At 42.3% G+C, this 22,037-nt stretch overlaps 1 protein-coding gene across 1 annotated transcript in view; it reads left to right on the top strand.

Moving 5' to 3' along the window:
* The window catches only part of ARF1 (ARF GTPase 1), a 33,370-nt gene extending 12,301 nt beyond the window's left edge, over window positions 1-21,069 (top strand). The window contains exons 2-5 of the mRNA XM_089671638.1: window positions 10,480-10,678; window positions 10,762-10,872; window positions 12,781-12,905; window positions 17,283-21,069. Coding sequence (XP_089527764.1) covers window positions 10,531-10,678; window positions 10,762-10,872; window positions 12,781-12,905; window positions 17,283-17,444 — 546 coding nt within the window. The 5' untranslated portion in view covers window positions 10,480-10,530 and the 3' untranslated portion in view covers window positions 17,445-21,069. The remainder of the gene's footprint in view (window positions 1-10,479; window positions 10,679-10,761; window positions 10,873-12,780; window positions 12,906-17,282) is intronic.
* The last annotated feature ends 968 nt before the right edge of the window (window positions 21,070-22,037 follow it).

Below are 22,037 nucleotides of genomic sequence, written 5' to 3' on the forward strand. Positions count from 1 at the left end.
TTTTACCACATGATCAGCCGTGTCCAATGCAACGCTGATCACCAGGAAATTCAATTGCCGGTTCTCGGCTGCACTTTCCTCACGCTGTCAGACCATGAGGAAAGTACTGCCGAGAACCGGCAGTTGTCAGAGCGGGGATCGGCACCGATCGTCGGGGCCACTGATGATCAGTGCCGCCTCATCAAAGCACATCAGTGAAGGAGAAAAATGACCTGTTTGCAAAAATTTTATAATCGAAACAAAGAAACTTTTTTTTTTAATTTTTTTGCTTTTTTTTTTTTGTTTATAGCGCAAAAAGTAAAACACCCAGAGGCGAATAAATACCACCAAAGGAATGCTCTATTTGTGAGGAAAAAAATTATTTCATATGGGTATAATGTTGCATGACCGCGCAATTGTCATTCAAAGTGCGACAGCGCTGAAAGCTGAAAATTGGCCTGGGCAGGAAGGGGGTGTAAGTGCCCGGCAGGCGAGGGGCAGGAAGGGGGTGTAAGTGCCCGGCAGGCGAGGGGCAGGAAGGGGGTGTAAGTGCCCGGCAGGCGAGGGGCAGGAAGGGGGTGTAAGTGCCCGGCAGGCGAGGGGCAGGAAGGGGGTGTAAGTGCCCGGCAGGCGAGGGGCAGGAAGGGGGTGTAAGTGCCCGGCAGGCGAGGGGCAGGAAGGGGGTGTAAGTGCCCGGCAGGCGAGGGGCAGGAAGGGGGTGTAAGTGCCCGGCAGGCGAGGGGCAGGAAGGGGGTGTAAGTGCCCGGCAGGCGAGGGGCAGGAAGGGGTCGTAAGCGCCCGGTAGGCGAGGGGTTAATCATAACGGCCGAAAGCATTTTTTTTTTTTTTTTTTCGGCAGAAACGTTTCAGCCACTGAAATTTTGGTGCACCCCTAATCAATCATTTCTCTTCGGGGAGAATGTTTACAGCTGTGCTTCATAACTGAGGTCCTCCAGTCCCCTTATTAGCTTTGTCGCCCTTCTCTGGATTCTTTCCAGTTCCAGCACATCCTTCCTGAGGACTGATAACCAGAACCGGACGGCATACTCCAGATGTTTTTTTCTGTAAAGCAGTAGAATTTGTTTTCTCTCTGCGGTCAGTACCCTTGCTAATGGTCTCCTGTTCAGGTGTAAGCTGTGATTTAGGTTGGGATCTATCCTTAGACACAGATCATACCTGTGTAGTGTGTGGTAGCCGTGTCCTTGAATCTCCTCCGTGTCTCTGAAAGCCTGCCTTAGGCTAAGGCACACCTCTCCCGCATGACTGTTCTTAGGCCTGATGGTTTGGTTATTAACCCCTTCCAGTCCGGACACTTTCACCCCCTTCCTGCCCAGGCCAGCTTTCAGCGCTATCACACTTAGAATGACAATTGTGCGGTCATGCAACACTGTACCCATATGAATTTTTTTGAGACAGATAAAACTATTTTGGTGGTATTTATTTACCACTGGGATTTTTTTTTTTGCTATATAACTGAATAAGTACAAAAATTTGGGGAAAAAAGTTTTTGTTTTTTTTTTCTTTGCAAAATTTTCTTTTTCTTCATAAATCTTGGCCAAAATTTATTCAGTTCTCTTTTTAGTAAAAAAACCAAAAATTATAATTTTTCAAAAACATTTTTATATATATTTTTTTAACAACATACTGTCACCCTAGCAGTACAGTGTCACCATAGTGACAGTACTCTTTGTGGGGGGGATGTGTTTTTTTTTTTTTTAACACACTGATTGCTTTTACATCCATAAAGGCTGTAAAAGCAATCATTTCTCCTTCTCTCTGGCTGCATTCTTGCAGCCATTGAGAAATACTGTGAGAGCTGTGATTGGTCACAGCTTGTCACATGGTACAAGGCTGTTGTGAATAGCCCTGTACCATGTGACCTCTGTGATCATTCACAGATTTCACACGTAGTAAGCAATGATGTCAGAAGTGACTTCTTGCTTACTACTCTGCATGTGATCACTGATTGGCCAATCAGTGATTACATGATCGGGACCTCACACGGAGGGTCCTGTACAGCGTTCGGTGTTCCCAGGGAGCGCGCACAGTCCAAAATGACGGGCGCCATTTATGAAGTGCAACTCGCCCCTGCACTGCTACCATCTGGCCGTTTTATGTACATGGACCGGGCGGGAAGTGGTTAAGCCATTGAGATGAGGGGTTTGCTGTCTCTCCCCATTGTTGTAAAGTTGACATACTTCCTAGCCGGTGTCATTGGTACAGTGATAACTGTAATGGTGTCACTGTTGACATCAGTGTCAGTTGGTGTGTACATCCCAGCAAGCATCTGTTAGTGCCAGATTGCCCACCACTCTCACAGTCCCACTATAAGTCGCTGATCGCTACCATTACCACAGGGCTTGAAAATATTGCTTTGAATCTAGGAGCCAGCTAAAAAAAAAAAAAGTTAGGAGCCAGTTTTTTCAAAGCCAATGAAAGAAAAGAGACACCGGAACGCAGTTTCACCATTGTGGGGATTAGAAATTGCCAAGGTTTTCTCTCCTACCAGCACTGACAGGACAGGCTATACAGATTCCAATCAGCGCTGTCCAGGTGATGACCAATTAGAATGCCTCTTGTCTACACTGAGAGGTAAAGTTAGGAGATTGCGCCACAGAGATTTCAGATCCCTGTACAGTAAAATGGCGTCCCGGTGCCTGACGGGCGGCTGACAAAAGCCCAGACGTCAAGGCGCAATTTATAGTTGCCATAGCGATATGGGAGCTGCAGGGCTCGACGACCCAGATCGCACAGCCCCCCCCTCATATCACACGTTACATATGATCAGTACAACACAAGGGTCCCACACATGATCAATGTAGCCCCCTCCTAGACACCTCAAAGAGGAACAGTGTGGGCTCCCCCCCCCAATAGGTACCATACAGGTCACATATATGATCTGTGAGGTCCCCTGCCAGACACGTGCTCCTCCGGCAGAGTCCTGACTACCCTGGCTGATACCTCATTCCTCCGCTCCCTGCTGTCCACTATGGAAGCCAGGACCACCAGGTGCAGCTTCATCACCGCACTGCTCAGTGCCGCCATTGCCCCAGAATGCATTCCCAGTGCTGCCGTCACCGTCGGCCAGAGAGTGGGCGGGAACCGTGCAGTTCACACGCGGCGCCAGCCTGAGAGCGGGCAGGGCCGGAACACTTCACGCACAGCGCCAGCCAGGGATTGGACGAAGAGGAGCAGGAGGCTGAGCCTGCCGCCTTGTGTTTTATACCTGAGCTGTGATTGGCTGCCGCCAGAGAACAGCTAGGAGATTAAGCCGTGGGGATTTCCTTCAGAGCGGCGTCCCAGTGCCTGCCAGTTCATTGAGCCATCCTGTCAGTGTCTGCTTGCCTGGACTGATTATACTAATGGTAATTGACTTCAATGCAAAATTGCGTATTCTTGACTTCAATGCAGAAACTCCTATTTAAGCTTACCTTTTTTGGTTACTTTCAGTAAGTTATTTCGTTATTGAGTTCTACTTTTTAATATATATATATATATATATATATATATATATATATATATATATATATATATATATATATATATATATAAAATATAAATTAAATTTTTTTTTTTTTTTTTTCCTTTGAACTGTCTGTTTTGGTTTTCGGCTGAGTGCATCCTGAATTTTGTTTCGGTCCACAATTTTCACTTTGGGGCACCACTAATGTAAACCCAGCTTTTAGATGTGGCTGCTTTAAATTCTTTCTTTTTTTTCCTGGTGATCTTGTCGATACTGTGCTTCCTGTCCTAGGGTGACAACGCTCATGCTCTGTATTATATCTATGGAGAAACATTGTCATCCTAAGAGAGGACTGCAGAACACCACCTCCTCTCCATAATCCTGAGGTGTTTTGGTTGTCCATCGAGAGATCTGGGAAAAATGCTAAAGTTTTTCGGCTTGTACGGGTTTTTTGTTTTGTTTTCTTGCACTCGTTGAAGTATAACAAAACCCCTTGATATATTTAAAGGATAAGTTCATCTTTGGGAACATGTTACATCATGGCTTCACAAATTTGCTTTGAATCTAGGAGCCAGCTAAAAAAAAGGTCAAGTCCATTTATTTATTTGTATATAGATAGTTTGTTGTGTTTTTTTTTTTTTGTTTTTTTTTTTTTGCATGGTGTGGGGCAAGGCAAGCAGTTAGGTGCAGAATGCAGGATATGTGGTTCTGGGTGCAGAACACAGGACATGGGGTGCAGGGTACCAGTGAAGGGTGCAGGTCACCAAAGGACATGGGGTGCCGAAGGAGGGTTCAGAACGCCAGACATGCAGGGCTTGGTGTGCAGGGTGTAGGACAGTAATACAATCCCCCCACACACACACACTCCCCCATGTTACGTACATCCTCCCCAGCAGTGTCAGAGCAGAGTGGACACAGAGGGCAGCATGTCCCTCCCTGGCTGGCTGCTTTGCAGGATTGCCCTGTTCACACAGTAGTCCCTTTTCTCAGCCCCTTGTGGAGTTCTTTGTGGCAGCGCCATGTTGGAGATTCGGTCCTGCTCTTTCCCCTCTGTTCTGCCGGTGGGCTCTGCAGGAGCACAGGCAGCAAAAGGTGAAAGCAGGAGCCAATGTAGGAAGGAGTATTGGAAAGATCAGCAGTGGGAGCTCAGTGAGGCGAGTCCCCTCATGCCATGCTCCGCTGCTGTCCTACCTGTCCGGTCCAGTCCGCCCCTGACTTCACAGGTCTGGTGCCGCCACCTCCTACGCTCCCCTCACCCTCGCACCAGGCCCCACTCTGAGTCACATTCCTGTCTGAATGTGTCCGGGTTTCAGGCAGACACATTATTCAGACCAACAGTGGATGGGCTGACACAAGCCCAGGCACCAGGATGCAATTTCTAGTCACCATGATGGCCTGCTGCGTGGGAATTGTCCAGCCCTGTGTTACGTTTCACCTGTTTTTAGGGTTAAACATGTTCCTGCAGCCTTTCCCCGCAGCCGCTGTCACAATGGCTGCATCATTCATTCACAAAGTTCTATGAATGAACTACAAGTACCAACAGCCTTTGCAGCTGACAGCTTGTAGCTCTTAACCATTTCCATACCGGGCAATTTTACACCCTCCTGCCCAGGCCATTTTTCAGGTTTCAGCGCTCTCACACTTTGAATGACAATTGCGCGGTCATACAACATTGTACCCAAACTAAAATTTTATCATTTTCTTCACACAACTAGAGCTTTCTTTTGGTGGTATTTGGTCACCGCCGGGGTTTTTATTTTTTGCTAAATGAACAAAAAAAGACCAAAAATTTTGAAAAAAAAACACGTTTTTCTTTGTTTCTGTTATAAAAGTTTACAAATAAATAATTGTTCTTCATAAATTTAGGCCGAGATGTATTCTGCTCCATGTCTTTGGTGAAAATAACCCAAATTAGGATGTATTATTTAGTTTGTAGGAAAGTTATAGAGTTCACAAACTATGGTATAGATCTGAATATTGATCAATCCTGAAGTACTGACAGCCAATCTAATTTCTTGAGGTCCAAGAATGTCAGAACAGTACAGATATCCCCCAAATGTCAGGACAGTACAGATATCCCCCAAATGTCAGGACAGTACAGATATCCCCCAAATGTCAGGACAGTACAGATATCCCCCAAATGTCAGAACAGTACAGATATCCCCCAAATGACCCCTTTTTGCAGAGCAGACAGTCCGACGTATTTCATAAGAGGCATGGCGAGTTTTTTGAAGTTGTATTTTTTTTGTCATAATTTTTCGGAAAATGAAAAAATAAAAAAAATTTATTTTCACTATTGTTTTTTACATACTGTCACCAGTGCAGTACAACATCATCATTTAACTGGCATGGCGGTGAACAGGGACACTGACTGGTGACAGTATGAAAAAAACAAAAATATATATATTTTCTTTATTTTATTATTTTTAATTTTTTATTACATTTTTTTTTTTTTTTTAGACTTTACTATGACCAAAGTAGTACAATGTTACCATAGTAACATTGTACTACTTTGGGGAAGTGATCAGTATATATATATATATTTTTTTTTTTTTACACAATTTGCTTATAGCAAAGAATTACTTTGCTATAAGCAAGCATTTACCAGAATGAAATCGATTCATTCGGGTTTTTTTTTTTTTTTTGTTCTTAGCTGTGATTTGGTCACAGCTAATCACATGACATGTGCATGCGATTAGCTGTGACCATTCACAGCTAGGCACTAGTATACAATGGATGGCATGAATGAAGCCATCCATTGTATACAACTGTCATGTGACCTGCTGTGATTGGTCACAGCAGGTCACATGGTACCTGCAACGGGGGCCGGTACTCAGATCTGTCATCGGCCGTGTCCGAGGTACGCGGCCGGTGACAGATCGCGCCGCCGCTCTGCATTAGCGCAAACTGCGCATGTGCGGGAGGACGCCAAATGGCGTCCTCCCGGAGTGCAGAGACCCTTTTGAAGCCGCCAAACGGCCATTGGCCGGGCGGCTAATGGTTAATGAACTACCAGAGCGCTAGTGAACTCTCTAGTAGTCGATGCGTCCTGTCATTCAGTAACTGCCTGTCCTTACAGGATATCAGCAGACAGTCAGCAGGAGCCTGATTACTGGTGCAACGCTTTACAGGCTCCTAAAAAATTCCCCCTTTCTTTTTTTTTCTTTCTCTTTTTCCTTTTCTTTTTTCTCTTTCTCTCTTTCTTTCTTTCAGAAAAACCTTTTCTTTTAACTTAACCCAAGTCACATCTGTATGTGTGTACAGTCGGCTTCATTTCACAGATGCAATGCGTTGCAAAAGGTGGGATTGACTTTTCATCCATGGGTGCTCAACCTGTGGCTAGTGGAGCCCTCTGATGTGGCCCTCGACCTCAAACCAGAGACTCATACTTCGGTTATATCTTGTGGGTTTGATGCGCTTTCTGAACGTGTAACAAAACACTTGAATGCAGTAAGAAGTCCTGGCAAAGCGCAGGAAAGCCCCAGGTACACTGTGCTGCACACATGGCGCAAGTGTAGAAGCAGCCTTATAGGGGACTCGGGACAGTAAGGACTTTTACGTTTGGGGGGTGGGGGAGGGAGGTTAAACTCCCCATAGTTGAAACATGCTTTTACCACACACCCCTAACCACTGGTGTAGCATCTGTAGTCACAATGGTGACTCCACTGCATGCCCCAGGGGTCCCATGTGGCCTCCCTGTCACATTCTTTTACTGTTGCACAGTGGTGGAAGCAGCATAAACAGGATCTGATCCTCTCCATTTTCCTCCTGCAACCACTTTAGGAGGAAAATGTTCATTCTATTGGAAATAAAAAATCCAAAATTCTGAACTGTTTCATTTTATTGTGGCCTGCGACTAGTTACCAAGTCACTTAAGCGGTCCTCACTCTAAAAAAAGGTTAACCACCTGCCCTCCGGAGGATCTTACCCCCCCCCCCTTCCTGACCAGGATATTTTTTGTGGTACAGCTCTGCGTTAATGGACACTTGCGCAGTCAGGCAACGCTTTACATAAATTAAAAAATCTTTTTTTTTTTTTTTTTTTTTTTCCCCCTGCAAATAGTTTTTTTTTGGTATTTGATCACCTCTGCTGTTTTTTTTTTTGTTTTTTTTTGTTTAGGGTTTTTTTGCACTATAAACAAAAACTGACAATTTTGGAAAAACAAATTTAGACTTTTTGCGATGAAAGATATCCATTAAAATAAATTTAGGCCAAAATGTATTCAACTACATGTTTTTGCCAATACAAAAAAAAATCCAAATACGTGTATATTTGTTTACGTGAAAATTATAGCGTGTACAAATGGCGGTATATATACTGGAATTTTATATTTTTATACTAGTAATGGTGGTGATCAGCGAATTTATAGCAGGACTGCGACGGGCATTCTGATCCTGGGTGGGAACTACTAATTGCCAGTGACACTAATACAGTGATCAGTTCTAATAAAAAGCATTGACACTGGGCAGGAAGGGGTTAACATCTGGGGCGATCAAAGGGTTAACTGTGCTATGTTACTAGGGAGACATGCTGCTTTCTCTCTGCTGTGTAGAGGCAGAAAGCAGCATGTCCATGCTGACAGGAGAGAGATCTGTGTTTACACACAGATCTCTCGCTCCTCAGCTTTAGCGGCGATCAGAGTGCCGACCGAGAATCGCTGGCCGGGATCCAGTGATTGACATCTGCTGCAACCAATGGCCGTGCGGGTGGTGTGTGCACTCCTTACCTTGAACTGTAAAATGTGGTGTGTGTAATTTTCATAGAGCGGCCACTCTGTAGCAGCAGGCGTACTTCAGCTTACGAATTTAATTAGTTCCATGGGAATTTTCGTAAATTGTGAAAAATTTGTAAACCGAAACGCAGTTTCACATAGGAATGCATTGAAAACCAATTAATCCGTTCCGGAGGTCAGAAAAAAAAGTTTAAAAAAAAGTCTTATCTGTTCCAAACTCTTTATAAAGTGCACTTTAAAGGCATAAATACTGTACAGGGACATGATTAACTAGTTGCTGACCACAGCCGAATGACAGCTGCACTGCGGCTGGCCAGTTCTGGGAGGGCGTCATATGACGTCCTCCCAGAACACGGTCTCCTGCACGCCCCCGGGGATCTGCTGCCTTTTACTACATGATCAGCTGTGTCCAGTGACACGCTGATCACCGGGAAATGCATTTGCCGTTTCTCGGCTGCACTTTCCTCACGCTGTCAGAGCGCAAGGAAAGTACTGCCAAGAACCAGCAGTTGTCAGAGCGGGGATCGGCACCGATCATCAGTGCCTTGATGATCGGTGCCTATCAGTGCCACCTATCCGTGTCACCTCATCAATGCACATCAGTGAAGGAAAAAAATTACCTGTTTTGCAAAATTTTATAATAGAAACACACTTTTTTTTTTTTTTCAAAATTTTTTGCTTTTTTTTTTTTTTTATAGCACAAAAAGTAGAACACCCAGCGATTAAATACCACCAAAAGAAAGCTCTATTTGTGAGAAAAAAATGATAAAAATGTCATATGGGTATAATGTTGCATGACCGCGCAATTGTCATTCAAAGTGCAACAGCTTTGAAAGCTGAAAATTGGCCTGGTAAGGAAGGGGGTATAAGTGCCCGGCAGGCAAGTGGTTAAAAATGAATTTTGTAAATGCATCGAAAACCAATTAATCTGTTCCGGAGGTCAGAAAAAAAAGTGAAAGTCTGTTCAAACCTCTTTATAAAGTGCACTTTAAAGGCATAAATACTGTACAGGGACATAATTTAAAAAAAATTGTAAATGCATTGAAAAATAATTAATCTGGTCGTATTGTGAAAAAAATTTGTAAATCGAGGCGTTATTTTGTAATAGATTTTCATTCGTAAACTGAAAATTGTTAACCGGGGCGTTCATAAACCGATGTACACCTGTATCTGCTATAGGGTGGTAGGCAATGGGTTTCAATTTGGGTTTGTGCATTAGGACACGTGTGTTTTCTGCCAATCCTAGTCTTATAGAAATGCAAAAGTGGGTTAGAAGTATACCAGCTGAATGCAGAAGAGCATGCTGGGTATGTTGTCCTAACTATTCCTAGATTGTAAGCTCCCTGGATCAGGGTCCTCCTATCCCTCTTGTATTGAACTGTATTGTTGCTGTATTGTCTCCCGTTATATTGTAAAGTGCTGAGCAAACTGTTGGCGCCATAAATCCTGAATAATAATATATAAATCCTGTAGAATAATATATAAATCCTGTAGAATAATATATAAATCCTGTATAATAATATATAAATCCTGTATAATAATAATAATAATAATATATAAATCCTGTATAATAATAATATATAAATCCTGTATAATAATAATAATAATATATAAATCCTGTATAATAATAATAATATATAAATTCTGTATAATAATAATATATAAATTCTGTATAATAATAATATATAAATCCTGTATAATAATAATAATATATAAATTCTGTATAATAATATATAAATCCTGTATAATAATAATAATATATAAATTCTGTATTATAATAATAATAATATATAAATTCTGTATAATAATAATATATAAATCCTGTATAATAATAATATATAAATCCTGTATAATAATAATATATAAATCCTGTATAATAATAATATATAAATCCTGTATAATAATAATATATAAATCCTGTATAATAATAATATATAAATCCTGTATAATAATAATATATAAATCCTGTATAATAATAATATATAAATCCTGTATAATAATAATATATAAATCCTGTATAATAATATATAAATCCTGTATAATAATATATAAATCCTGTATAATAATATATAAATCCTGAATAATAATATATAAATCCTGAATAATAATAATAAATAAATCCTGAATAATAATAATAAATAAATCCTGAATAATAATATATAAATCCTGTGTTATAATAATAATAAATAAATCCTGTAGAATAATATATAAATCCTGAATAATAATAATATATAAATCCTGAATAATAATATATAAATCCTGTATAATAATAATAATTCCTAACTTTGTTTTTTTTTTGTTTCAGGTTTTTTTTTTTTTTTTTTCTTGCCATTCCTGACACTGTCACATTTCCAACATGGGGAATGTGTTTGCCAACCTCTTCAAGGGCCTTTTTGGCAAGAAGGAGATGCGTATTCTGATGGTGGGGTTGGACGCGGCAGGTAAAACCACTATTCTATACAAGCTGAAGCTAGGAGAAATCGTCACAACCATCCCCACAATAGGTGAGCGCCAACACTGAGCGCACAATCGCTGCGTGTGTATTTGTACCGGTATAGTGACTGTAAACGCCTTTTGCCTTCCTCAGGTTTTAATGTTGAAACGGTAGAATATAAGAACATCAGTTTCACGGTGTGGGACGTGGGGGGTCAAGATAAGATCCGGCCTCTCTGGCGTCATTACTTCCAGAACACACAAGGTAAGCAACAAAGTTTACATCTCTTCTGTGGAGGCATACATTGTTATGGTGCAGGAGACTGTCCTCCCTTGTATGACGATGTTGTGTATTGGTGAACTCCTCTTTGGGTAGTTGCCTAACAAGAACTTAGCCAGGGCAGTAGTTGCTTACAAAGTTCTCTGGGTTTGTTTGAACATCTATCCGTCTCCCGAGGTGTGTTGTGTCTTGATCCTCCTTTTTTTTTTTTTTTTTTTTTTTTTTTTATAATCCAGCTCTTACAAGGGTGATTTACACCAGTGTGGCTCCATTTACCAAACACCTCTTACACCATCACGAGATTCAAATAGTTACCAGCAATATTTAAAGTGTTAACCACTTGCCCTCCTGAGGATTTACACCCCCCCCCCTCCCCCCCCCTCCTTCCTGACCAGGCCATTTTTTGCTTTACAGCACTACGTTACTTTAACTGACATTTGTGCAGTCATGCAACGCTGCATCCAAATGAAATTTACTACCCCCCCCCCCCCATGAATTGAGCTTTCTTTTCGTGGTATTTTGGCCTGTGCGGTTTTGTTTTTTTTGGTTTTTCTTGTGCGCTGTGTTAAAAAAAAAAAAAAAAATTGGAGAAACAATATTTTTGACTTTGCTATTAAACATGTCCAGTAAAATTTTAAAAATCAAATTGTCATACATTTCCGCCTTAGGCTGGCCATACACTATACAATTTTCTGTTCAATTTCTTTTAGATTTACCTTCAACTATGTAGTGCAGGGGCCTGCCTAATTGGATACAATTGAAAGTTGTTTGGGTTTGACCTATTTATATGGTTTTTGGTAAATGTAACGGAACCGGACCCTGACTGCGCTAGGATGTTTCCGTTATACTCTCGCTTCCCTGTCCGAACACCATCCACAGACCCCACCGCTGATCATGCAGGAAGTAGACAGCACCAGACTATTCTTAAGACAGGAAGTCAACTACTTTATTTTAACACAAACACAAGATATATACACAGGGCGGGGAAATACAAACAGGAACAGGAAACACATCAGCAGGCAGTCCCATCAGGGGGAAGGGCTGCTGGAAACACCCCCCCCACCAAACCAAGGGACACAATAGAACAAAGGGTACACCATGTGGAAGTAGACAATCGGGAACACATACATCCCATAATAGTTTGCTGGCAAGCAAGACACAATAGAACAATGGGATGCAGCGCATAACAGTGAACAATGGACAACCCCCCCACACCAATACAGAATATCAGGACAGATATCCCTAGTATGTGTATGTATGAATGTGAGTTAGGGACCTTAGATTGTACGCCCCTTGAGGGTTAGGGACTGATGTGAATGTACAATATATATGTAAAGCGCTGCGTAAATTGACGGCGCTATATAAGTACCTGAAATAAATAGATACTGGGATTTTTTTTTTTTTTTACTAGTAATGGCGGCGATTAGTGACTTATAGCGGGACTGTGGCGGACATTTTGGCACTGGGAAAAACTGACATCCCCAGTGACACCAATACACTGTACACTGTACTAATGGCACTGGGCAGGAAAGGGTTAATATGAGGGGTGATCAAAGGGTTAACTCTGTGTAGGGAGTGTTTTTTACTAGGGGGCGGGGTTTGTGTGCCTCACTGTAAGCACACTGCTCTGGATGGCTGTGCTGTGCAGATCTGGAAAGGCCATCCGGCTGCAGGTTTGTAAATCCATCTCTTGGACAGTTTTTGCAATTTTTGTTGTTTGTAACTGTGCGTGGCTTTTTGGGGGATTTAATTAACCTCCAGGCCTTGTTGGTAGTAAAGCCAAACTTGTGAACTGTTCATGTGATGTGTGGTCTGTAGTGTGAATAATATTGTCCACAAAGTGGGTTGTTCTTTTTGCTTCAACTGTGTGTTACAGCCTCTGTTCATACGCAGGTTTAATCTTCGTGGTGGACAGCAACGATCGGGAGCGAGTGAACGAATCACGGGAAGAGTTGATGAGGATGTTGGCGGAAGACGAGCTGCGAGACGCGGTATTGTTAATATTTGCTAACAAACAGGTAAATGACCAGAGCCAGACACTACAATGGAAGTCTCCTGTCATAAAGGATTTCGCTTTTTTATAGATTTCCCTTCACCTTCCATTTCTGTCAGTTGGCCAAATGAATTCAGAACACAAGTTTCTCACTAGTGGTGCACCGAAATGAAAATTCTGGTGCTGAAAACGAAAACTCAAAATGCACTTGGCCAAAAACCGAAATGTGCAGTTTTTAAAAAAGAATATATATTTTTAAAAAAAAAAAACAAAATACATACCCCAATTTTTTTTATAAAATAGAGTATGTTACGGCGAGTAAATAGATACCTAACATGTCACGCTTTAAAATTGCGCACACTCGTGGAATGGCGTGAAACTGCGGTACTTAAAAATCACCATGGGTGATACTGTACAAATTTCTACAGGATAGAAGTGTAAAGTTAGAGGAGGTCTAGTGCGAGAATTATTGCTCTTGCTCTGACGTTCGCGGCGATACCTCACGTGTGTGGTTTGAACACCATTTACATATGTGGGCATGGCCTAGGTATGTGTTCACTACGTGCAAGGATGGGGGCGCTTTAAACTTTTTTTTTTTTTTTAAACTAATTTTTTTTTTTTTTCACTGTCCCTTTAAAAAAAATTTGAATCCCTTTTATTCTTATCACAAGAAATGCATCCCCTGTGATAGACATAATTAGTGGCAGGTCCTCTTTATGGAGAGATGGGGGGTCAATAAGACCCTCCCCCCATCTCTCCTCTGCAATGTAAAGCATTGGATTAAAAAAAACTATTGATCTAGTGCTTTAAAAAAAAAAAAATGGGCATAACGGGACGTGACATCGCTCATCTCTATGCCAAGCCCTGAAATCGATGGTTTCTCAGGTAAGGCTGTGAACTACCGAGTGGCGGTAGAGGCGGACGGCCAGGGCTGGGGGTTTTTTGGCACCTGTATTGGTGCTTTTTTTTTTTTTTTGTTTTTTTTGTTTTTTTTTTCTTCCCCATAACGGCCCAAAGGGTTTTTTTCGGCTGAAACGTTTCGGCACCAAAATTTTGGTGCATCCCTAATTCTCACTCTCCCCAACTGGCTGGAATTTAACCCTTTGGCGCCGGCGCCTTCTGGCTCTTTAAGGGTTCCAGGAGGCAGGGTGGGGTTTTAGGGTCATGTGACCGCCATGATTCGCTGTCACATGATCGGGAAAGGTCCTGATCGAAAGAGATCGGGACCTTTCTGTGTGTGTGCAGGGCGTGCACTCTCGGCACATACTTTTTTTTTTTTTTTAATAGAACGCAAATGTGCGGCCGCTTGGCGTCTAGGCCCAGACGCCGGGAGGCCGCACATTTGCGTTCGGCAGGCGCCAAGAGGTTAATGTTTGTATTAGAGTGCTCAAATACTGCGGTGACAATATTTTGCCGCATTGTAAAACGTCAGTCACTGTAGGGCACACGGGTAACAGTTGTTTCCTATGTGTCCTATTCACACCGCAGCACAGCCTAGGGCTGCACAATGAGGACATGCGCTACATCTTGTCACAGCACACTATGCCCAATCGCATGACCGTATAGAGCACTGCTGCTGGACATTGCTTGGAATGAACTTACGTTTTGTGCACTTCACAAAGTTTTGTACAAAAAAAGAGCTGTGTGATGCCCTGAATCCTACACCACACTGCCCCCCCACACTGCAGCCAGCAACTGACAGAACGGCAGAGCACTATGGCAGCTATCCATTGCAACAGGGAAAATAATTTGATCCCCTGCAGATTTTGTATTTTAAATGATGGAGACAGAATATCAGCCAAAAATCCAGAAAAAACACATGATAAAAATGGAGTTACAGTTCAGCGAGTAAAATAAGTATTTGATCCCCCAAGAAAAACATGGCTTGGTGGAGGAACCCTTGTTGGCGGTCACGGAGGTGACATTCCTTGTAGTTGGTTCCCAGCTTTGCACACATCTCAGGAGGGATTTTGGTCCACTCTTCTTTACAGATCTTCTCTAAATCCTTGAGGCTTCTTGGCTGTCACTTGGCAGCTTGAAGTTTCAGCTCCCTCCATACATTTTCTATAGGATGAAGGTCTGGAGGCTGGCTAGGCCACACCATGACCTCAATGTGCTTCTTCTTGAGCCACTCCTTTGTTGCCTTGGCGGTATGTTTTGGTTCATTGTCATGCTGGAACATCCATCCACCACCCATCTTCAGTGTTCTGGCTGAGGGAAGAAGGTTCTCACCCAAGATTTGATGGTACATTGCCCCGTCCATCGTCCCTTTGATGCGGTGCTGAGGGAAGAAGGTTCTCACCCAAGATTTGATGGTACATTGCCCCGTCCATCGTCCCTTTGATGTGGTGCTGAGGGAAGAAAGTTCTCATCCAAGATTTTACAATACTTGGCCCCTTAATGCGGCAAAGTTGGCCTGTACCTTTTACAAGAGAATCAGCCCCAAAGCATAATGTTTCCACCTCCGTGCTTGACTGTAGGGATGATGTTCTTAGTGTCAACGTTTTTCTTCCTCTAAACACGGCGAGTTGCGTTGATGCCAAAGAGCTCAATTTTGGTCTCATCTGACCAGAACACGTTCTCCCAATCTTTCTGAGTCATTTAGATGTTCAGTGGCAAACGTCAGATGAGCCTGTATATGTGCCTTCTTGAGGAGGACCTTGCGGGCACTACAGGATTTCAGTCCATGGCGGCGTAGTGTGTTACCAATGGTTTGTTTGGTGTCTGTGGTCTCAGCTGCCTTGAGATCATTCACAAGCTCCTCCCCTGTAGTTCTGGGCTGATCCCTCACTTTTCTCATGATCATCCTTACCCCATGAGGCGAAATCTAGCATGGAGCTGCAGACCGAGGGCGATTGATGGGTATTTTGTATTTCTTCCATTTGTGAATAATCTCTCCCAACAGTTGTCTCCTTCTCACCAAGCTTCTTTCTGATGGTCTTGTAGCCCATTCCAGCCTTGTGCAGGTCTACAATCTTGTCCCTGACATCCCTTTTTGACAGTTCTTTGGTCATTCACCCATGGTGGTGATGAGGTTTGAATGGAGGAATAAAATTCCGTGGACAGGTGTCTTTTATACACATAACGAGTTGACGTTAGCACCTTCTTATATTGACAGGACTAATCTGTGTACCACATGAGCTCATAGCCAGTATCCTTGTTGGTTGGTAGGGGATCAAATACTTATTTTACTCACTGAACTGCAACTCCATTTGTATCGGGTTTTTTTTTTTGGGTTGATTTTTTTTGCCTTTTAAAATACACATATGATAAAAAATTATAGAGCCTTCATTTCTTTGTAAGTGGGAAAACGTGTAAAATCTGCCGGGGATCAAATATTTTCCCCACTGTACAGCCTTGCAGTGGTGGCCAGCAACAGTTTGGTCACAATCTACCCATCCACTATGGCCATGTGACTGGTAGATCATGGCTGGATTTGCAGTTTTTATCACCCCAATGATATATATACTACTTTGAGTGGCATCAGAATTGCTGTTGTATGACTAGGATGAGGGTGGGGCTAATTGTCCCCAAGCCGATGAATGGGGCTTCTTGGCAACAATGTGCTTTTTAAATTTTATTTTTAAATATATATATATATGTATGTATATATGTATGTATGTATGTATATATATATATGTATATATATATATGTATATGTATATGTATGTACTATAATTTTTGTTTTTTTTTTTATAAATTTAATAATTGCAGATGCTGGTGGTGGAACAAATCATTAAAGCAAAAAAAAGATAGATATAGATAGATATATATATATATATATATATATATATATATATATATATATATATATATATATATATATAAAAATTTATTTATTTATTTATTTTTTTTTTTGCTTTAATGATTTGTTCCACCTCCAGTCTCTGCAATTATTAAATTTTATTAAAAAAAAAAAAACCACAGAAAATATCTATGGATATAGATATATATATATAATTTGTGTGTGTTTTTTTTTTTTAAATACAATTTAATAATTGCAGAGGCTGGAGGCGGAACAAATCATTAAAGCAGAACAAATAAAAAAATAAAAACTATATATATATATATATATATATATATATATATATATATATATATATATATATATATATAAATTGTGGGTTTTTTCTTTTTATAAATTTAATAATTGCAGAGGCTGGTGGCGGAACAAATCATTAAAGCAAAAAAAAAAAGCAAAAAAAAAAGATATATATATATTTTTATTTTATTTTTTTTTTTGTTTTTTTTTACACTGCTGTTTTGGAATAAATCTGTTGTAGAAGTTTGAGTCATGTGACAGGCTAGAATCCCTGATGTACAGGGTGTGTGTAGTCTTACTAAGCAATCTTTCGTTACAAAGTTCCCCTAAAAGTCGATGCTTTTCTGTAACCTTTTGCAGGATCTGCCGAACGCGATGAATGCAGCGGAAATAACCGACAAGCTAGGACTGCACTCCCTCCGTCATAGAAACTGGTACATCCAGGCAACTTGTGCAACTAGTGGAGATGGTCTCTATGAAGGACTGGATTGGCTGTCCAATCAGCTCCGGAACCAGAAATAAAAACCACCAATCATATATATATTTTTTTTTTTTTTTCTTGGGTTTAAGTTTTTTTTTTTTTGTTTTTGTTTTTTCTCCCCACCTCATCTCCTCTTCATGCCTTCCTACTCCCTATTTGCTTCTCTTTTAATGTGGCAAACTGGTCAACTTTGCGGTCTTGAGTGCTGGAAGCAGTACTTCATTCCCAAACCCTCTCCCACGCAGTATGCATCATACCATGCTGTACATGTGGCAATGAAGAGCCTGAACACAGTTAGGTGTCTTATTTAATGTAAATAGTTTTTTTTTTTGTTTTTGTGTTTCTTCAATGAGGCAGTTTCTGGTACTCCTATGCAATATTACATTTTTTTTTTTTCTTTTTTAACGTATCAGATCACCGTCTAGTACTGGAAGGCAGGTGAAATCACAAGATTTGTGTGTGATCGAGGCTGCACAATTTATCGTTTTGCTACCTTCCCCCCCCCCCTTTTGCCAGTTTACCTCACATGCCAACAGGTGCGTGCATTTAGTCCCTTTCTAACCAAAAGGCGACGGCGTGTTACAACATTTTTATTATTTTTTAAGCTGGTCAACGTTTTGGAGACTGCTTTAGAAATCAGTTTAAAAAAAAAAAAATGGGAGCTGGTGAAGATTCATATTTTAGGGGTTAAACGGGACGCTAAATTCCCTTTTGCATGATGAACAGGTCCTCTCTAATCGCGCCACTGGATCTGTCTGCGTTTTTGCCGCTTCTGTGCTTCTGTTTGTGCTCGAGTGACGACTTTTGTAGATTAAAACCGTACAATGCTAACCAACCAGCCTCGAGAGTACGGAAAGTGAGCAATTTTTTTTTTTTTTTTTTAATTGCACTGGAAATTCAGTTACAAAAAATTGTAAAGTAACGTCGGCCCTTTTTTGTTTATTTTCTTTTTTAAAGCGATTGGGACTCTGCAGCTGTGCTGATCATAATAGAAGAGGATAGGGGACTTGAACCTTCACATGCTTTACCCCTTCCCGACGCCCACTTGCCTTCATTAAGACATTGTAACTTCCAGAGGTATTACATGGGCTTCTCCATTATGTGATTGGCTGTTACAGGTATCGTGTGATTGGGAGCCCAGCCTCCCGGCCCTCCATTTTTTTTAAAGTGGAATTCCAGTCGTAATGCAAAACCTATCCCCACCCCCAACACTGTGAAGAAAAGATCCGTATACTTTCCTATTGTGAAGCCGCTCCGGTCCCAGGATGAGCTGTCAGCGGGGGGCTTCTGTGCATTCGGGGCAGCTGGCGAGATGCCCCATAGTAAGTCTATGGGTAATATCGTCTCCCAACCGTTGTTGGCTTTCTCTCCTGCACACGGTTGCTGCCGCTGGAGACCAGAGCGGCGTCAGAACAGGAAAGTATACAGGTCTTTTCTTTACAGGGTTGGATAGAAGAGACTTACAATGGGGGTGGGGAGTAGCTTTGGCTTTGGGTTATGTCTGGAAGTCCAGGAGCTGTTGGCGACAGTGCAGTGACCATACTGAGGGGGTGCATAACGGAGCGTGCTCAAAGATCAAATTGGCAACACCTGTGTGCATATATGTGGCAGCACCGAAAAAAATAAAAAAGCCCACCTCTGTGCTGCCACATGTATACGTACGGCCAGCAGAAGGGGTTTAACAATTCTTACACTGACAAATGCTTTTGAAGGTGGCTTATGGCAAGTGGTCACGGCAGCGATTGTTGCTCACGAAAAAGCAGTTGGCGGTTTTATGGCATCCAATGACGTGGCTGCTTCAGCTAGGTGGCATATCGCTTTGTAGAAGCTGTACACATCTGATCTGCCATAACGTTTGTGCTTCTGTTAGTCCCTACCTTCTTCAATGCATGTCCGGCTAAAACTTTGCCCAGAGCGGAGGAGGATTGGAATCGCTGGTACTGAAAAAGGCATTAAAATGCTCCATTTTGATCGATTTCTACTCGTAACTACGGTTTCTGCAGATGAAGTCAAAGCTTGCTGCGGTTTCAGCTTCTCTACTAATCTGCTGTTGGGAGAGTTTCCCTCACTTCCTGTATGGTGAGAGTTGTCACTGTGGCAAGAAGGGACATTTCTTTTGAAGCCCCAGAGAAATCTGATCCTTCCCTGCTTAACCTCTTAGCGCCGGCCGAACGCAAATGTGTGGCCTTCCAGCATCTGGGCCTAGACGCCGAGCGGCTGCACATTTGCGATCTATTAAAAAGGTCAAGGAAAGGTTTCGATTGGGACCTTTCCTGATCATGTGACCGAGAATCACGGAGGTCACATGACCCTAAAACCCTGGAACCCTTAAAGGGCCAGGAGGCGCCAAGGGGTTAAGGCCCATTTCACATGGGGCGCACTCCCAGCCAGGATTCTGTCCGCTGATCCCCCTCTGTGCAGGCGGATGACAGAGGTCTGTCTGCTCCGCTTAAGCAGAGCGGACACCGCCCACTCTCCTATATGGGCAGTCGGTATAAACCGGCTGTCTGTTTTACACCAGACTGCCAGACGGAGGGGAACGGATCCCCCTTCCGTTTTTGGTTTCAGAGGTAGCCGGTTATAAATGGACATGAATAGAGGAGAGATCTCGGCGCACTAATGTCGTCTTCTATGTCCATAAGTCCCTATAAAGTCTATGGCTAGTAACCGCATCAGACAGCAGCCATCCCGGAGTAAGCCAGCTCTGTATGCAAAAAGAGAGGCGCCATCTGAGTGCAGTACGCAGGAAACTGCATGGACCACAATGATAAAGTGAGTTTTTTTTCATTGTGGCGCATTACATTTTTCCTACGTACTGCATTCAGATGGCGCCCCTCTTTTTTTTTTTTTTTTTTTTTTTTTTTTTTTCTTTTGGGTATAAATGGACACAAGTCTGTTTACATTCTGGCTACCCTTAGAGGACAAGGAAGGGTCTGACAGGCAGACCCGACTGGGCCTCCCATGTGAAAGGGGCCTTAATGTGAGCTTTTGGCTGGATATGCACTTTGACCTCGCAAAGCGGAAAGGCTTTTTTTTTTTTTTTCTTTAACTACACAGATTTTACTGAAGTGTTTACACATTTTTGGTGCTGTTGAATTTCGTGGCCTTCTGGATAAGGCTGTCCAATGCAGATGACAGGCTTTGGTGCCCACGTGACTGCCTGCCAGCCACTTCTTCAGATCGGTTTGTCAGTGAAGTTCCCAAACCATAGCTGAGTGCACTGTCCAGCGCTCCTGGTGAGATGGCTGTGTTCCCAGAATCCTCAGTCGCATTACGCAGCCCTGATCCCGATCCTTTCTACAACTCTTACACAGACCAGTAACCAATTGCCTACAACCCCCCCCCCCATATGCATTCATTCCATATGAGAACGCAGACATCTCTCCTGTCTGGAATCATTCCCGGCGGCATGCCTCTTGCTGCAAGGCTCAGATTTGCCATTTGATAACAAAACTTTTTTTTTTTTTTTTATTCCTCTTCTGATCAACACTGAAACGCTGGAACTCGGTGGAACGTAAGGACCTGTGCGAGCCGGTTCATTTAGTGATGTGGAATCTTATTGCTTTCAGTAAACGAATCGTAATCAAACTGTTTTGTAAACTTGTTTTCATTTGGACAAACAAGCACTGTAATTAAAGCTATTAGAATAAAATTCCATCTATTTCACATTCCGTCTCTTTTGCCTTTTGTGTGTCGTCTGATGCAGAGAAAATAAGTCTTTCTTGTATGCCAATTCTGAAAAAGGAAAAGTTTTTGGTTTCTATATTGTCCACTGCGGGGATTGATGATGAATAAGCCAAGGCTCGACAAATCCCAAGTTCGCCATGGCTACTATAAATTGGAGCCTGGTGTTGTGGAGTGCGGTGCCCGACCCCTGCCATTCTCACCAACTCTTGACAAATGACCAGCCGATCTCGCACCGCGCTCTCACTTGCGTAACAATGCCACTCTCAGCTTCACCCTGCACAAAGATTTTCCAGCTCGCGGGACCACAGTCTGTGCCAGCTGCCTGAGAGCGTTTGTTACTGGGTCAGGTTATGCAATTAACCCTTCACACTGCCACCACCACCTTTTTACAGAGGAGGAAACGCAAATCTTAGCAATAACACGATTAGCATAAGTGTCTGAATATCCCTGTCTGTGGTGACGGTGTGTAATAATCCTCAGAATATCCCTGTCTGTGGTGACGGTGTGTAATAATCCTCTGATATCCCTGTCTACGGTGACAGTGTGTAATAATCCTCTAATATCCCTGTCTGCGGTGACAGTGTGTAATAATCCTCTGATATCCCTGTCTGTGGTGACGGTGTGTAATAATCCTCTAATATCCCTGTCTGTGGTGACGGTGTGTAATAATCCTCAGAATATCCCTGTCTGTGGTGACAGTGTGTAATAATCCTCTGAATATCCCTGTCTGCGGTGACAGTGTGTAGTAATCCTCTGAATATCCCTGTCTGCGGTGACAGTGTGTAGTAATCCTCTGAATATCCCTGTCTGCGGTGACAGTGTGTAGTAATCCTCTGAATATCCCTGTCTGCGGTGACAGTGTGTAGTAATCCTCTGAATATCCCTGTCTGCGGTGACAGTGTGTAGTAATCCTCTGAATATCCCTGTCTGCGGTGACAGTGTGTAAT

The sequence above is a fragment of the Staurois parvus genome, unplaced genomic scaffold (assembly GCF_062004578.1).
Source record: "Staurois parvus isolate SC_StPar_1 unplaced genomic scaffold, SC_StPar_1.0 ptg000110l, whole genome shotgun sequence".
Lineage (NCBI taxonomy): Eukaryota > Metazoa > Chordata > Amphibia > Anura > Ranidae > Staurois > Staurois parvus.